This window comes from Gossypium arboreum, chromosome 11, assembly GCF_025698485.1.
Source record: "Gossypium arboreum isolate Shixiya-1 chromosome 11, ASM2569848v2, whole genome shotgun sequence".
In the NCBI taxonomy this organism is placed as follows: domain Eukaryota; kingdom Viridiplantae; phylum Streptophyta; class Magnoliopsida; order Malvales; family Malvaceae; genus Gossypium; species Gossypium arboreum.
The window spans coordinates 14,593,384-14,607,144 of NC_069080.1; the positions used below are offsets into that span (position 1 = coordinate 14,593,384).

General features: G+C 34.9%; 2 protein-coding genes across 2 annotated transcripts; both read left to right on the plus strand.

Annotated features, from left to right (window-relative positions):
* The first annotated feature begins 3,508 nt into the window (after positions 1-3,508).
* On the plus strand, positions 3,509-11,152 carry LOC108473523 (uncharacterized). The gene is made up of 17 exons (XM_053021535.1): positions 3,509-4,124; positions 5,355-5,457; positions 5,952-6,021; positions 6,150-6,188; positions 6,258-6,375; positions 6,458-6,515; positions 7,166-7,274; positions 7,336-7,385; positions 7,482-7,542; positions 7,811-7,870; positions 7,980-7,999; positions 8,086-8,151; positions 8,531-8,698; positions 8,834-9,091; positions 9,665-9,877; positions 10,308-10,579; positions 10,752-11,152. Exons 1-17 carry the CDS (start codon positions 4,036-4,038, stop codon positions 10,891-10,893), a joined length of 1,896 nt encoding a protein of 631 aa, XP_052877495.1. The 5' UTR covers positions 3,509-4,035; the 3' UTR covers positions 10,894-11,152.
* Positions 11,153-11,499: 347 nt separating this feature from the next.
* LOC108473525 (DJ-1 protein homolog E) lies at positions 11,500-13,293 on the plus strand. Its single transcript, XM_017775145.2, has 4 exons — positions 11,500-11,850; positions 11,971-12,432; positions 12,509-12,871; positions 12,966-13,293. The coding sequence occupies exons 1-4, from the start codon at positions 11,671-11,673 to the stop codon at positions 13,146-13,148; spliced, it is 1,188 nt and encodes a 395-aa protein (XP_017630634.1). The 5' UTR covers positions 11,500-11,670; the 3' UTR covers positions 13,149-13,293.
* The last annotated feature ends 468 nt before the right edge of the window (positions 13,294-13,761 follow it).

Genomic DNA, 13,761 nt, shown 5'->3' on the forward strand with positions numbered 1-13,761 from the left:
ATGATTTTAGTTGTAGATTTGAGTAGTGAAATGGATGGAATTTAAATAGGATGAAATGTGCATGAAATGGTCATTTTTTGTTGCCTATTGTATGAGAAAATGATGTCAAATGAATGCTTATAGGTGCATGAATGATAGGTGGGAATAATGGCTTAAATCAAGCCTATTTTCATGCTACACGAATGAGCACACGGGCGTGTGACTCGATCGTGTGACCCTTGAATCCTAGTTAAAACAAGTCAGAGAGTTACACGGCTTAGACACACGGGCGTGTCTATTGGCCGTGTGTGACACACAGGTTGGCACATGGGCGTGTGGTTGGTCGTGTGATACAAGTCAGTATGTATGCCCTGATTCCACACGGCTTGTGGCACAGGCATGTCTGGTGTCACATGGCCTGTTTACACGGACGTGTGAACCTTGTATGAATGAAAATTTTATAAGTTTCCCGAAGTTTTTAAATGTTATCGGTTTAGTCCCGAACCTCTTTTAAGCATGTTTTAAGGACTTGTAGGGCCTTATAAGGGACAATGTGAATGTGTTGAATGGATTTTGATTATGAATGTATAAATGTATGTGAATGATATGTATTGTTCAGTAATGTCTCGTAACCCTATTCTGGCGACAGATATGAGTTAGGGGTGTTAGAATAAAGATTAAATTAGAGGTGTTACTGGAGGGATTCGGTCCACCGATTTGGTTAGTTCAACTCGCACTTGGTTTTATATTCTTTTTAACCTCGACTCAACTCAAGTTGACCGGTTTTATTGTTTATAAATAATATTTTATAATTAAATTTAAATTTTAAAAATCTTTACTTTTAAATGATAAAATGAGTTTTTTGAGTAGATTTTGATGGACGGAGCTCAAAATTAAGATTTTTTAAAAATAAAGTTTTAATCTTATGAACACTTAATTATATTGAATAGCTTGAGACTTCTCAAGATTTGAGATGAGATCACACTTTTGCAGTAGGATTCTAGGGACTAGGATGATGGATCTTATGTTTGGTTAACGTTGGGTTGTGGATGACCTTTTTTTTTTTTTTCTTGGAGTCGCCGGTATTAAGGCTGCGTTCGGGATTGCTTCTTGAGTCCCACAAGTATTTTTGGACTGTAGAATGTAATTGGGATGTAAGTGTTTTTAGAGCGAAACCGAAAAGCTAGAGAAAAATGCAGTTTTGGGTTTGGGGTTTGAAAGATACCATTTAACCCTTATTACTTTCATCATTCAAGTAAAGCTGTTGAAATTATATACAACATTCATTTCTTTCTGCTGTTTCACCAAGAAATTGTCAAGCAAATTAATAAAATAAGAGAAGAAAGGTGGGATCACTTAATGGCCTTAAAAGTCTAAAATTGGGTTGGGTCATTAATTGGGTTTAAAGAAATGTATAAGCCTAGGTATATAAAATATAGATTAAAAATGGGTCGAAACTGATATAGATAGTTTCTTCTATCAGAAAGAAGGTACCCGGCTAGGGATAGGGAAGTTTCTCTCGTTTGAGTGTCCCGAGCGAAAGAAGTCATTGTTTATTATTATAATAATATATAGTTCACTCTTTCTTTTATGAGATAATCTGGCTTGCAGAACTCTATAAAGTCTTTCTCGAAAGAATAGGCACTTTCAAGGCCTTGGCCTGGTAATTTTATTTTAATTATTCTTTTAATATTTTGTCTAAATTAATTTCTCGTTGTACTCAAATCATTATGATAAATTATATAAAATACCAAATAAATTTAAATATAATAAAAATATGTCATGATATTATTAGAACTGACAAAAAATTTCATGAAAAATAAAACGAATATGTGGATTTCTTTATACTTTCGATATCTAATATGAAGATTTTACTTTTAATCATAATTTTTAACAATAATATTAAACATATTAAAATAACAAATTATAATTTTTTCACATACTTTTTAAAAGTATTTTTCATTACACAATTTTTCAAAAACACTTTTATATTGTAAAAGTAATGTTACACTAACCTTCAATAATACTATAATTCTGATATGTTGCCAATCAAATGTTTTGCTTACTACCATTTTTATTTACGACCCATAAAGAAGAAAATGAAAGTTATTTGGGTGTGAAAATTAAGCCACGAGTTGTAAATCCTTTGGGTATGTTCCACAATATTGTCGTGTTTGTTCCATGTATACTTTATGGTTTTTCATTGTTTATTTAGAGCATTTTGTATAAGAAAAAGGTCAAATAAAGGTGGTGTAGTAAATAAAGAATAAGTCCCCGAACAAAGTATGTAATAATTAGCGGTAAGTAAAATTCTAAAATTATGTATTATGTAATAATACTTTTAAAAATTCATTTATAAAATTGCGCTTATAAAAATTTAATATATTATTAAATATTTAATTAGAATTAAAATTTATGTAAGTACTTACTAAATTTTGAAGAAGCTTAACATGTTGTTTTTAAAATATAATGCGGAGATAATGCTTGGGAGGTAAATGTTTTGTTTAAACTAGATGGATCACATCTCATCATCAACAAGGTGTTTTGAATTGTGAATTGTGAATTGTGAAGACAAATGATGGATTTTGAGTGTCATGTATATTGATAAATAATTAATTGAAATAGAAAAATGGTGTTATAGGTGCTTGATGACTTGAAATCAAGTGAAAATGTTCAAGGTAAATGTGGATAATTGTTATTTATTAAATTTAGTGCCTAAATAGGCATTCTTTACTCGGGTTATTAGTTTAACTTCAGTAAGAAGTATTACAAAATAGTTATACAAATATTTTATTATTATTAAACAACGATTTAGGCTTAGAAGTCATGCTAATAAAACACTCAAACATTAGCTTCTGCTAATGCATTGACAATGCCTAAATATACTTAACGAAACAAATGGAATATTAAGTGTAATTGCTTACATAAAAAATCAACAAAAAATTATATGGTTCCCTTTATAGGTTCAAATCAACATTGAACACGATATAAGATAGAAGCCTACACTCATCGTGCTTACAATTAGTGTGTTGAAAGTGCTTGTCTTGTTTCATGGAGTTTTGAACCATGAAAGAAGACCTAAAGCTGGAGGAAAAAAAAACCCGTCAGTTCAATTCAAACATAAATATATGTAGTTCGGGTGGACCTTAAACTGATCACTTATTATGTTACACTAAATTCTATTTTGGATTAATCATGGGCTTTTTATTCCAATTTAATTTCAACCCTTATATTTTTTTCTATTTAAAGTGACACTAGTGAATTTTACGTGATGGTTTGATGGTCAATAATATTCATTGTTCTAAATATAGCCTAAATTTGAGTCGCACTGATCGTATTAATTGTTTAGGCTCTACCCTATCATTGTAGTTCTCCCTTAAAAAAAAATGCACTAATATACCAACCTTTTTTTATTTCTACTATATATAAAACTAAGTACAACCGATTAAAAATTTTAAAATAATGTGTGTTCTTGTGACCATTTTGCGTGTGTTTTATATTGACAAACTCAGAATTGTTGAAAATTTTCAAATTGACTATGAAAAAAAAAAGAACAAAAAAACAAAAATCATACTACTTTTCATCATCCAATGGAATCTAGACAAGCTTAAAACTCTATATTTATAATTAAGTTCAACATAGCAATACAGTGAAAAAACTCGACCCAATCAATGATATATAAAGCAAAAAAAAAAAAAAAAGTTGGAATTTTGGAAACCAAATTTTTTTGTTTGTAAAAGAAAATAAAAGGCTCGGAAGATGAAAAAGGTGGTAGGCTAACTTAGAGCTTCAACTTCCCAGATCTGTCTGGACCGCTTGACGCTAAGTTGAAAAAACCTACGAGATGTACATTTGTTAACCCACCAATAAAACCAAGCCAAGTAAACTTTTGACCTTCTATCCTTAACCACAACATACCCTCACCATAATTTCAATTCTGCACTTGTGACTTCCTTTCCACTTTCTTCATTTTTTTTTTTTGTAGTGCAGCAGAACTCTCTTGGCACGCACCTTCACCATTCTATCTGCATTTGAACAATAGGATCTTTGCTAATAATGGATATTTCTCACTGGGTCTTTGTTGTTTCGGTTCTTCTCCTCTTTTTGGCATCTGGATCTTTCTCAATCGACAATTTTCACCAACCGTAAGTTTTCTTTTATTTTGTTATGTTTAAAATTTTATGTTTTCTTGTTGAATCACTTTTTAGCTATTGGAGTAGTTATCAGTTGATTAAGATGTGATGGAGTTACCTTTTTGCATGTTTCTAAGACCTCGGCGGGAGAAATTGGTTTATTGGTGGTTACCGCCTCCACTTTTCTCTAACAAAAAATTTGAAGTTTTTAACTTTTTCTTTTCTTGGATGCGTTCCTGATTTGGTTTAAGAAGCTTAACATGAACTCTGAATGATTGTATTATTTTATTATCTATGTGTAATATAAGTAGAATAATGTTATGAGAGGCACTTTGAAACTTGATGGCGTTAGCCCTTATTGGAAATTGAAGTTAAACGGAAAAAAGAAATCTTGTTAAAAAAAGTCACAGCCGGATTCAAATCTAACATACAATTTCTTAGTTAGGATAGATCATGGTGGTCGTTTTTTGATTCGAACTAATGGAAATTTGCTTGCTCTCTAGAAGAGGTTTCACAGTTCCTCAGTTGTCTTAGATCACTCGTTTCTGGTGCGTTCTATCTTATAATTAGTATTGACTTTATCTTCATCTCACTTGGTTTGAAGTTAGAACGTTATGTTGAGTCTTTGGTTTATGTGAAGACCACCCAAACTTTTTTTAATGTTTCTCTGCTATATACTTCAAGCCTAAGGTTTATATATAAAGGCACAGTTTATTTTTGAGAGCAAAGCAAGTTTTATAGATCGTACGGTCTGTGACATCATACATGTGCACCAAAAGAAGCAAAGGTACAGGATAAGGATCCATATAACCATGCTTGGGTTGCATCATATCTAGATTATATGCGTTGTTGCTTTAAAACTGGGGAGTGTTTGTAAGCCGTTCTGCTTTTATGCTGATGCTAATAAATGGCCTTTTTTCCTTTAAAATTTCTCGTGCACTTACAGGAAAGATTTTGTGCTTATGATGCAGAATAATAGCATTAAGAAATGTGCTTTCCATAGGGAAATTCTTTTTTATTTTATTTTATTTTTTATTTTTTATGTATGAAGTACATGTAAATGCTGTTTAAGCGTGACATTCAAAATTTCCCTTGAAATCTGATTTTAATTTAGCACTAGCTTGATAGTTGTGCCTGCTTTTGCAATAACTTCACATAATCTCAATAGGTTGTAATGATCTTCAGTTTAATCTGATGCTGATCTCTTTTCCTGTTTTTCTTCACTTAAATTTATGCATATAGATTTCCTATTGTGGAGCCTGATCCTGGTCATACAAAGCTTCGCCTTTCGAGGGAAGGCTTGGAAGCCATCAGCAGAATAAATACTCCAATTGCAGCTGTTGCTGTAAGTTTAGATACCCTTCCCAGGCATGTAGTATACATTTGCAGTTTATTGGTTTTATTCTAGTGACCTGACTCTAGATATCTGTTAGACTCAAAATATGAATTGCTAAGGCAAGCTGCTCTAATTGGGTCCCCCCTTTCCCCCCTCTTTCCCAACCCGGGAAAGTAAGAAAATATTAGCATTAGTGTGAGGAAATTCATCCCAAGTATGACTGTTGGCATTTCTATGGGAGGCGCATTTGTAAAATTGATGCATTGAATCATCAGTATTTATAGCACAGTGTAAATGTTTGTTGCATATAAGATGCAAATCATCCAATATTTACTGACTTCTTCAATGATATCTAACTCGTTATTCCGGGTGAATTGCTGGTTGACATTATTGGTTTATTCCTATAACAAAACGTATCAAATTTGATACTGCACCTAATTTTCCTTTCGAGATTAACATCATTGGTTTAAGTTCTCCCATTTTTACTCAAATCTTATATCCAGGTCATAGGTCCCTACCGCTCTGGCAAATCTTTTCTGCTGAATCAACTTCTATCACTGTCTTGTTATGAAGGTGCATTCCTTACTGCTTTATGCTCTTTTGTTGTTTTCAGACATTGTTGTCACTTCAATATTTTTTAAAATTTAAATGGGATCAATTTGACGACTTCTTGTTTACACTATTTCCTATTTATCCCTCAGGATTTGGTGTTGGGCACATGCGTGACACAAAAACAAAGGGTAGGACTGCAACAATATTACAGTTATGCACACCTGTTAAATAGGATGTTTACACTTTGTTTCTACCAGGAATTTGGGTTTGGGGAATACCGCTAGAATTGGATATTGATGGAGTAAGAACTTCTGTCTTTTACCTTGATACTGAGGGTTTTGAAAGTGTCGGGAAGTCAAACGTATATGACGATAGGTAATTCCAGCACATGTACTTCAACTTGCTTTATATGGTATATTTTTAGTTATATTGCTTTTTCTGATGTCTGTTCATTCAGGATTTTTGCTTTGGCTACTGTTATGAGCTCTGTACTGATTTATAACCTGCCTGAGACGGTTAGTTAATTCTTCCCTCTATATATATTTAGAACTTTTCCTTGTTTTTAGATGATCTTATTTGAAACATTGACATATTTGGAAGCTGAAACGGCTAGTGTTTTGGTTCAAGCTAAAGTTTGGAAAGCTAAGTGCATTCTTGGGATATAAGATTACAATTTACTGCTTTGACAAAAAACTTCGAGTAAAAGTTTGCTTAAATAGCTACTATATATGAAGGTTGGTTTTTCTAGATATTAAATAAATACTATGTAGGTGTGCGATCTCTGGTTAAGATATCTTACAATTGATTACTAAAACAAAGCAAAAAAAAAAGATCTTTTTGGGCTTTGATAAATTGAAAAGCGGTATCTGTATAAAATTTTCTTTAAACAGAAAAAACATCTTCCAATATGAGAAGATATTGATAGTTGCCTGTCTCTTCTTGGCTAAAAATAAAGTGCTATCCTGGTGTTTTATATGGATTTCTCTTATTATACATTTATAAAAGCAATGTTGTCAATTTTAGCATTTAAGCTATTCATTTAGCATCACAGTCTATGCTTCATATTGTGGACATGTGACTAAAAGTCTTGTAGTCCAGAATTACTAGCTGCCTTTGATGGGTTGATTTTTTGTCGATAAACGTGTCTGTTCTGTTCTTTCATTAGGTCCGGGAAGCAGACATATCAAGGCTTTCATTTGCTGTTGAGCTTGCTGAAGAATTTTATGGAAGGTTTGCCCTTCTTCCATATACTGAATTGAAAGCATTATCAACTTATTACATACAATAAGGAAAATTGGTGCTATTTTGCATTTTAGTGCTTGTTAATTTTGACACTAACTTATCTTGTGGTTTTTGACAAACATTTCATGGCACACAGAGTGAAGGTAAATTTTGACCCCCTAAAATGCTTTCCTTATTTATGTTTGTGCAAATGAAGCTGTTTCGCTGTGGTGATTCTAGAGTAACTAAATTTCTTGTAGGGGCAGGATGTTGCTTTTGAACCTGCAAAACTTTTGTGGCTTATCCAGCGAGATTTTCTTGGTAAGTTGATAATTGCCTTCTGGGTAGCTTCAATAGCACTGCCTTTATCATTTTAATTGCAACAGGGTCATCCCTTTTAAGTTTACATTCATCAAGAACTTGTTAATTTTATCTGTTTGGATATATGTCTGGTTAAAATTTCTTTGGATTCATTCACTATCCTCTAAGCTTCATTTAAAATGCTGTGGTAGATTTGTGAGACATTCCTTTCCAAATGCCATTTGGCAGTTGCGCCTTTTCACTGCCATTTTTCTGGGTTTTTATGCAGAAGGGAAAACAGTGAAAGAAATGGTGGATGAGGCGCTTAGACATGTCCCTAACACTGGTGGTTAGTTTACTGGAGCATCCTTAGTTGTTAGATAGATGTTTGTTTATTTATATTAATTTTGCTTCAATTTTGGGATGGTCTTATGATGGTCTGTCTTTTGTGTCTTCAGGAGACAAAAATATTGATCAGGTATTCCTTTCATGACCTACTTGTAGGTTATCACTAATCTAATTTCATTCTTGATCAGAATTTCACAGTTTTTGGAACTTTGTCAGGTTAATCAGATCCGGGACTCCTTAGCTGTAATGGGGGATAACAGCACAGCATTTAGCCTACCCCAGGTATGAGTTTCAATTTTTTTTAACTTGTATATTACCTTAGCTCTTTACCCTTTCTCTCCATTCCGATGCTATTGTCATTCTGATCATAAACATAAACGGATGCTTGATGTGTATAGGACTTATGATGTCGTATATTTACATAAGACTTTTTTCAATTCATGGCCACATTCAATATTCATATTTGGTTTCACATGGTGGTAGAGAAGGCTAGGACATATATTTGTGCATGCTTTCACTGAGATTTAGGATGATGGAATGTGTGTATATTTCCCAAATATGTTGATTTGCTGCGTATTTATATTGCTTGTTGACAACTAATTGAAGTTATTGCTAAAATCTAAACCTTAACTAACTAATTAATTAGCATTTGAACTTACAGCCTCATCTCAGGCGAACAAAGCTTTGTGACCTGAAGGATGATGACCTTGATCCCATGTATGTTAAGAAAAGAGAGCAACTGAAAGAGCTTGTAGCTAGTATTATTCGCCCCAAGATTGTGCAGGGCAAATCTTTAAATGGAAAAGAGTTTGTTTCATTCCTGGAGAAGGTTAGTCTGTGTTCCTATTCTCAGACTTTTTCTTCAATAAGTTACAGTTCTTGGATTGTGAGAATTCTTAAATTAGTCATTGTTAGGGATGGGATTGATTGATGTCTATAAATGCCTTTTGTTTTCATATTATAGATACTTGAAGCTTTGAATAAAGGGGAGATCCCATCAACAGGCTCTCTTGTAGAGGTTTTCAATAAAGGTATTGTAGAGCGATGTTTGAAGCTGTACAACGAAAGGATGGGAAAATTACGTTTACCTATGCCAGAGCAGTCCTTACAAGATGCCCATGACAGGTCTCGAGAGGAAGCAATGAAGGCTTTTGATGAACTACATTTTGGTCGTCGCCATGCAAAGACCTCTTTCAAGCAACTGGATGAAGACATCAAGGAGGTATTGACTGGCACTTTAGAGGGCATTACCTTTTCTTTTTGTTTTTCTAATCAATGATGATTTATCAATTCATACATTCAGATTTTCGTTCCTGAGTCATTAAAATTCTTGGTTCTTTCTATAAACGTATCAAATTCTAATTTAGTGGTTGTAAAAGGAGATTTTGTAAGTTGGTAGATGGTAGATAAGTTGGAAACTTAAATAGACAACCATAACTTTAGTAGATACACATTTTTCAGATTTCAGCTATTTGATCCATTGCTATTGTCAACTAGCTGAAAATTTATATGAAGACATTTTTTTCGGGTAAACTATGTATAATGCTAGGCATGTTCCTGGGTTTTAAAAGTGATAAATCCTACTCTTTTAAATATTTTTGTATGTAATCTGATCTAGTAGACTACTAGCTTTTGTAATTCTCGTGTCCTTGATGTGGAAATTTTCGTCCAGGTAAATAACTGGGTTTTAGAAGTGATAAATCCTACTCTTTTAAATATTTTTGTGTGTAATCTGATCTAGTAGACTACTAGCTTTTGTAGTTCTTGTGTCTTTGATGTGGAAAATTTTGTCCAGGTAAATAAAAATATCATTATGGCGAATGAATATCACTCTGCAAGGCTCTGTGAGGCGCTGTATACCCAATGTGAAGACAACATGGACCAGCTTCAAGTCCTCAGACTTCCTTCTATGGCAAAATTTAATGCAGGTTTCCTGCAATGCAACCGAAGCTTTGAGCAGGAGTGCATTGGGCCTTCAAAAGCTAATTATGAACAACGGATGGTGAAGGTAATCTGGAATCTTTGCAGTTCCCTATTCAGCTTCTTTTTTCTTACAAAAAGTTCTTTTTTCCCTTCTGTTGCAATATTTAGAGGGAATGGTGGGAGTTCCATTCAATTTTATTGATAGAGTGTGTTAGAGAACATTTTGAAATGGAAACCGAGTCAGTTTAATGCTTGAATAGATGAAGTTTGGTTCTTTCTCCCGGTTGAACAAGTACTTCCAGTCTTTGAAGGTGGACATAAAACTAAAATAATTTCAACTACATTGAACACCATGATTTAGAAGGAATTGTGGGTGAGAAGGGGGCTGGATCATTTTTTAACTTACCTATATGGAATATACATATTTATAGTGCTTTCTAATTGAAACTGCAACAATTTTTATTGTCATGTCTTTGCTGAATAATATGTTTTTGAATGTATGATACATTTTGCAGATGATGGGTAAGTCGCGTTCTCTGTTTATCAAGGAATACAATCAACGACTCTTCAATTGGTTGGTGACCTTCTCCCTCATCATGGTGATGGTTGGCCGGTTTATCATAAAGTTCATATTGATTGAAATGGCAGCTTGGGTACTATTTATCTTCTTAGAGACATATACGAGGATGTTCTGGTCATCGGAGTCTCTTTACTACAACCCTGTGTGGCATTTTATTGTATCCACTTGGGAAACTATTGTCTACAATCCCATCCTTGATTTGGACAGGTAATATAACACTTTCGGTTGCATTTCTAAACAAACCTGCTTTGTCCTTGTAACTACTCGGCCAGGTACTCTTAGCAGAAGCATGTCAAAATGACTTCTCTACCATTCCAAAGTTGCAAATATAGTTAGTATCTGCAACCTGTTTATCTTCTGTGTTCATTTGTTTTTGTAGATGGGTCATTCCCATTGGTTGTACAGTAGCTCTTTGGATGCTTTATTGGCGGTGTTATGGCAGACGGAAACACAAGTCGCGATGGCTTTTACCTATGTATAATAGTCATAAAAGTGGCTCGAATAGACCAAGATCAGATTAATGGAGAAGCGAATGTACCATTTGGTATGCTTTTGATCGAATCATCTCAACTTGGGCGAGCTTTTCCATATTTTTTGACTTACGAAAGCTCCCCTTTAACCATAGATTGTCAAAGACTGGGAAAGAGCCAGAAGAAAAAGCATTAGGCAGCTACACTTGCAACATCTTTTACCGTACCATTTTAGAGAAACTGTTTGTATTAATATATAATCAGTCGATATGTTTGAAATGCCTATTATTTATAGCTTCAGCTTGCCTCATCTTGTTTGCCTGTAAAGCATCAACATCATTACATAAAAAGGTGGAAAATGGAAGCGTTAAACAACCTGACTAGTATACAATGAAGCCTGAACCCACTTAATGAAACTTGTCTAAGGAGAAAAGACAATGGGAATGTTACAAATGCTGCAAACTGAATGAATCTCGATTCTATTAAAATCCGTTTCTTTTGTAATGCGGGTGAAATAATTGGATTCTAAATTTCATGTGAACTAATATATCTGAAGTTGCCTTTGCGTATACGACTCCTTCCCCTTATTCCCATGCCTTCTTAGCGGCGTCAAGTGGTTTATTTAGGAGAGAATCAACTTTCTTGCTTTGGGAAATGGAAAGCGACGGTTTTCATTTTTATCATTTTGCGTAACTGGCACGTGAAAACTGCCTCTTCATTACTTCCATTTGTTCTGACTCACCACCAACTCTAATTACATTATGCATATACATACAAACACTCTTTTGTTTTGGTAAATTACTCTGCCACTGCCAGTGATTGAACATCATGGGCTCTGTTGTGGAGAAATCTGCTTTGATAATCTGTGGCGACTACATGGAAGATTTCGAAGTGATGGTGCCTTTCCAAGTGCTGCAAGCCTTTGGTGTTCGAGTTGATTGCGTCTCTCCCACCAAATTACCTGGTCAAAAATGCTTCACTGCCATCCATGTGTCCTTGGGATTTGAGGTAAAATGCTTTGCTATTTCATCATACATGTATGGTTAGTTCCCACCAGGGTCCAGAAACAAAGGTACGCTGTTTTTGTTTCCAGGGCATTGAATATGAGAGTTTAAAATCTTTTTCCAGCATTACTCAGAACTGCCAGGCCATTTATTTACACTGAATTCGAACTTCAATGAAGTGGAGGTCGGATGCTATGATGCCCTGGTTATTCCTGGCGGCCGGTTCTCGGAGCTCTTCAGCGTTGACGAGAGGGTCTTGAGCATTGTTAAAGCGTTTGCTGAAGCAGGAAAGCCTATTGTCACCACTTGCCATAGCCAACTCATTTTGGCGGCGGCAGGGCTTTTGAAAGGCAAGAAATGCACTGCCTTTGCAAGCATGAAACCAGTGATTGAGCTGGCGGGTGGTATTTGGTGGGAGCAACCTGGAATCACATCACCTTTTGACATTACTGCTTGTCTCAAAGATGGAAACATCTTGAGTTCCATAGGATGGCCAGCGCATGCTGAAATTCTCAAAACTTTGTTTGAATCCATGGGAGCTCGAATTCATACAACCAAGGCTAACTCAGTGCTTTTCCTTTGTGGGGTAAGAAAAATAAGCTCTTCACTAGGATGATAGTTACACGAATAAAACTGATCATAAATCTGTTGTGTTTTCCAAGGACTATGTAGAAGATTATGAATTCAATGTCCCATTCCGTGCGCTCCAAGCATTAGGGTGCAAGGTTGATGCAGTTACCCCAAGCAAGAAGAAGGGAGAAACCTGTGTCACTGCCATCCACGATGATGAAGGAGCCCAAGCCTTCAGCGAGAAACGTGGCCATAACTTGGTTATTACAGCCAATTGGAGTGATGTAAGTGTTTATGATTACGATTGCCTTGTTGTGCCGGGTGGGAGGTCCCCAGAGTTGCTGGTAATGAACGACAAAGCAGTCACTCTAGTGAAGGAATTCGCTGAGAGAAACAGGGTCATTGCTGGTGTTGGGCAAGGACAATGGCTCCTTGCTGCTGCTGGTGTTCTAAAGGTAATTTCTAACTATCGCTATTTGATTATACAATGGTTGCTGAAACCAAAGGAAGCTATGGGCTGTAAAACATTAATGACTTAATCTGATTCAGGGGAAGAGATGTGCAAGCGGGGATGGAATGAAGGTAATGGTGAAGATGGGTGGAGGGGAATTGGAAGAGTCTAAAGGGTGTGTCTCTGATGGAAAGCTGGTGACTGCTGTTGGATGGCCTGCCCTTCCTTATTTCATATCTCATTTGTCCAAACTTCTTGGTTTATCTTTGAGCTTTGAGTGAGGCCAAGTTTGGGTCTTTTCTGAAAGAACAAGGTTTGAACTATATGAATGAAAGTACTTTATGTGAGTTCAGCGAATAAAGTTGAATTTTGATCACCCTTGTAACTGGTTTTGCTATATTATAATAAGAGCACCTTTAAGGTTAATTAGAGTCCTCCCCTCGCTATGCTTCAAATTCTTAATTAAACAGTACAACTTTTCTTTTGATACTTTTAAATTTACCCAAACTACTTCCACCTACAAATTCTGCAACTATAATTCATTTGAATTATTATGCTAGAACCTTATGAGTCAGGGTATTAAAATCTCATTACAGAAAATAAAATCATCATAACTTGCATAAAACTAATTATTAACATTATGGGTGAAAGGAAGGCGCAGACTTAAATTTTTATCAAATTCCCCTTAAATTTATAATATTTTACTCGACACAAACACCTCCTTTTAAAAAAAAATTGAATTAGTATGATTAATTATGTAATATCTGTTGAAAAATGAATTAATATACTACCCCACTATTCTCGTTGTGGAGAGTTCGGGTCATGATTAGGGGCGGACCATAATGGAGGCCAACGGGGCCTTGCTCTACCCCCCAAAAATTGAAAACTTCAATT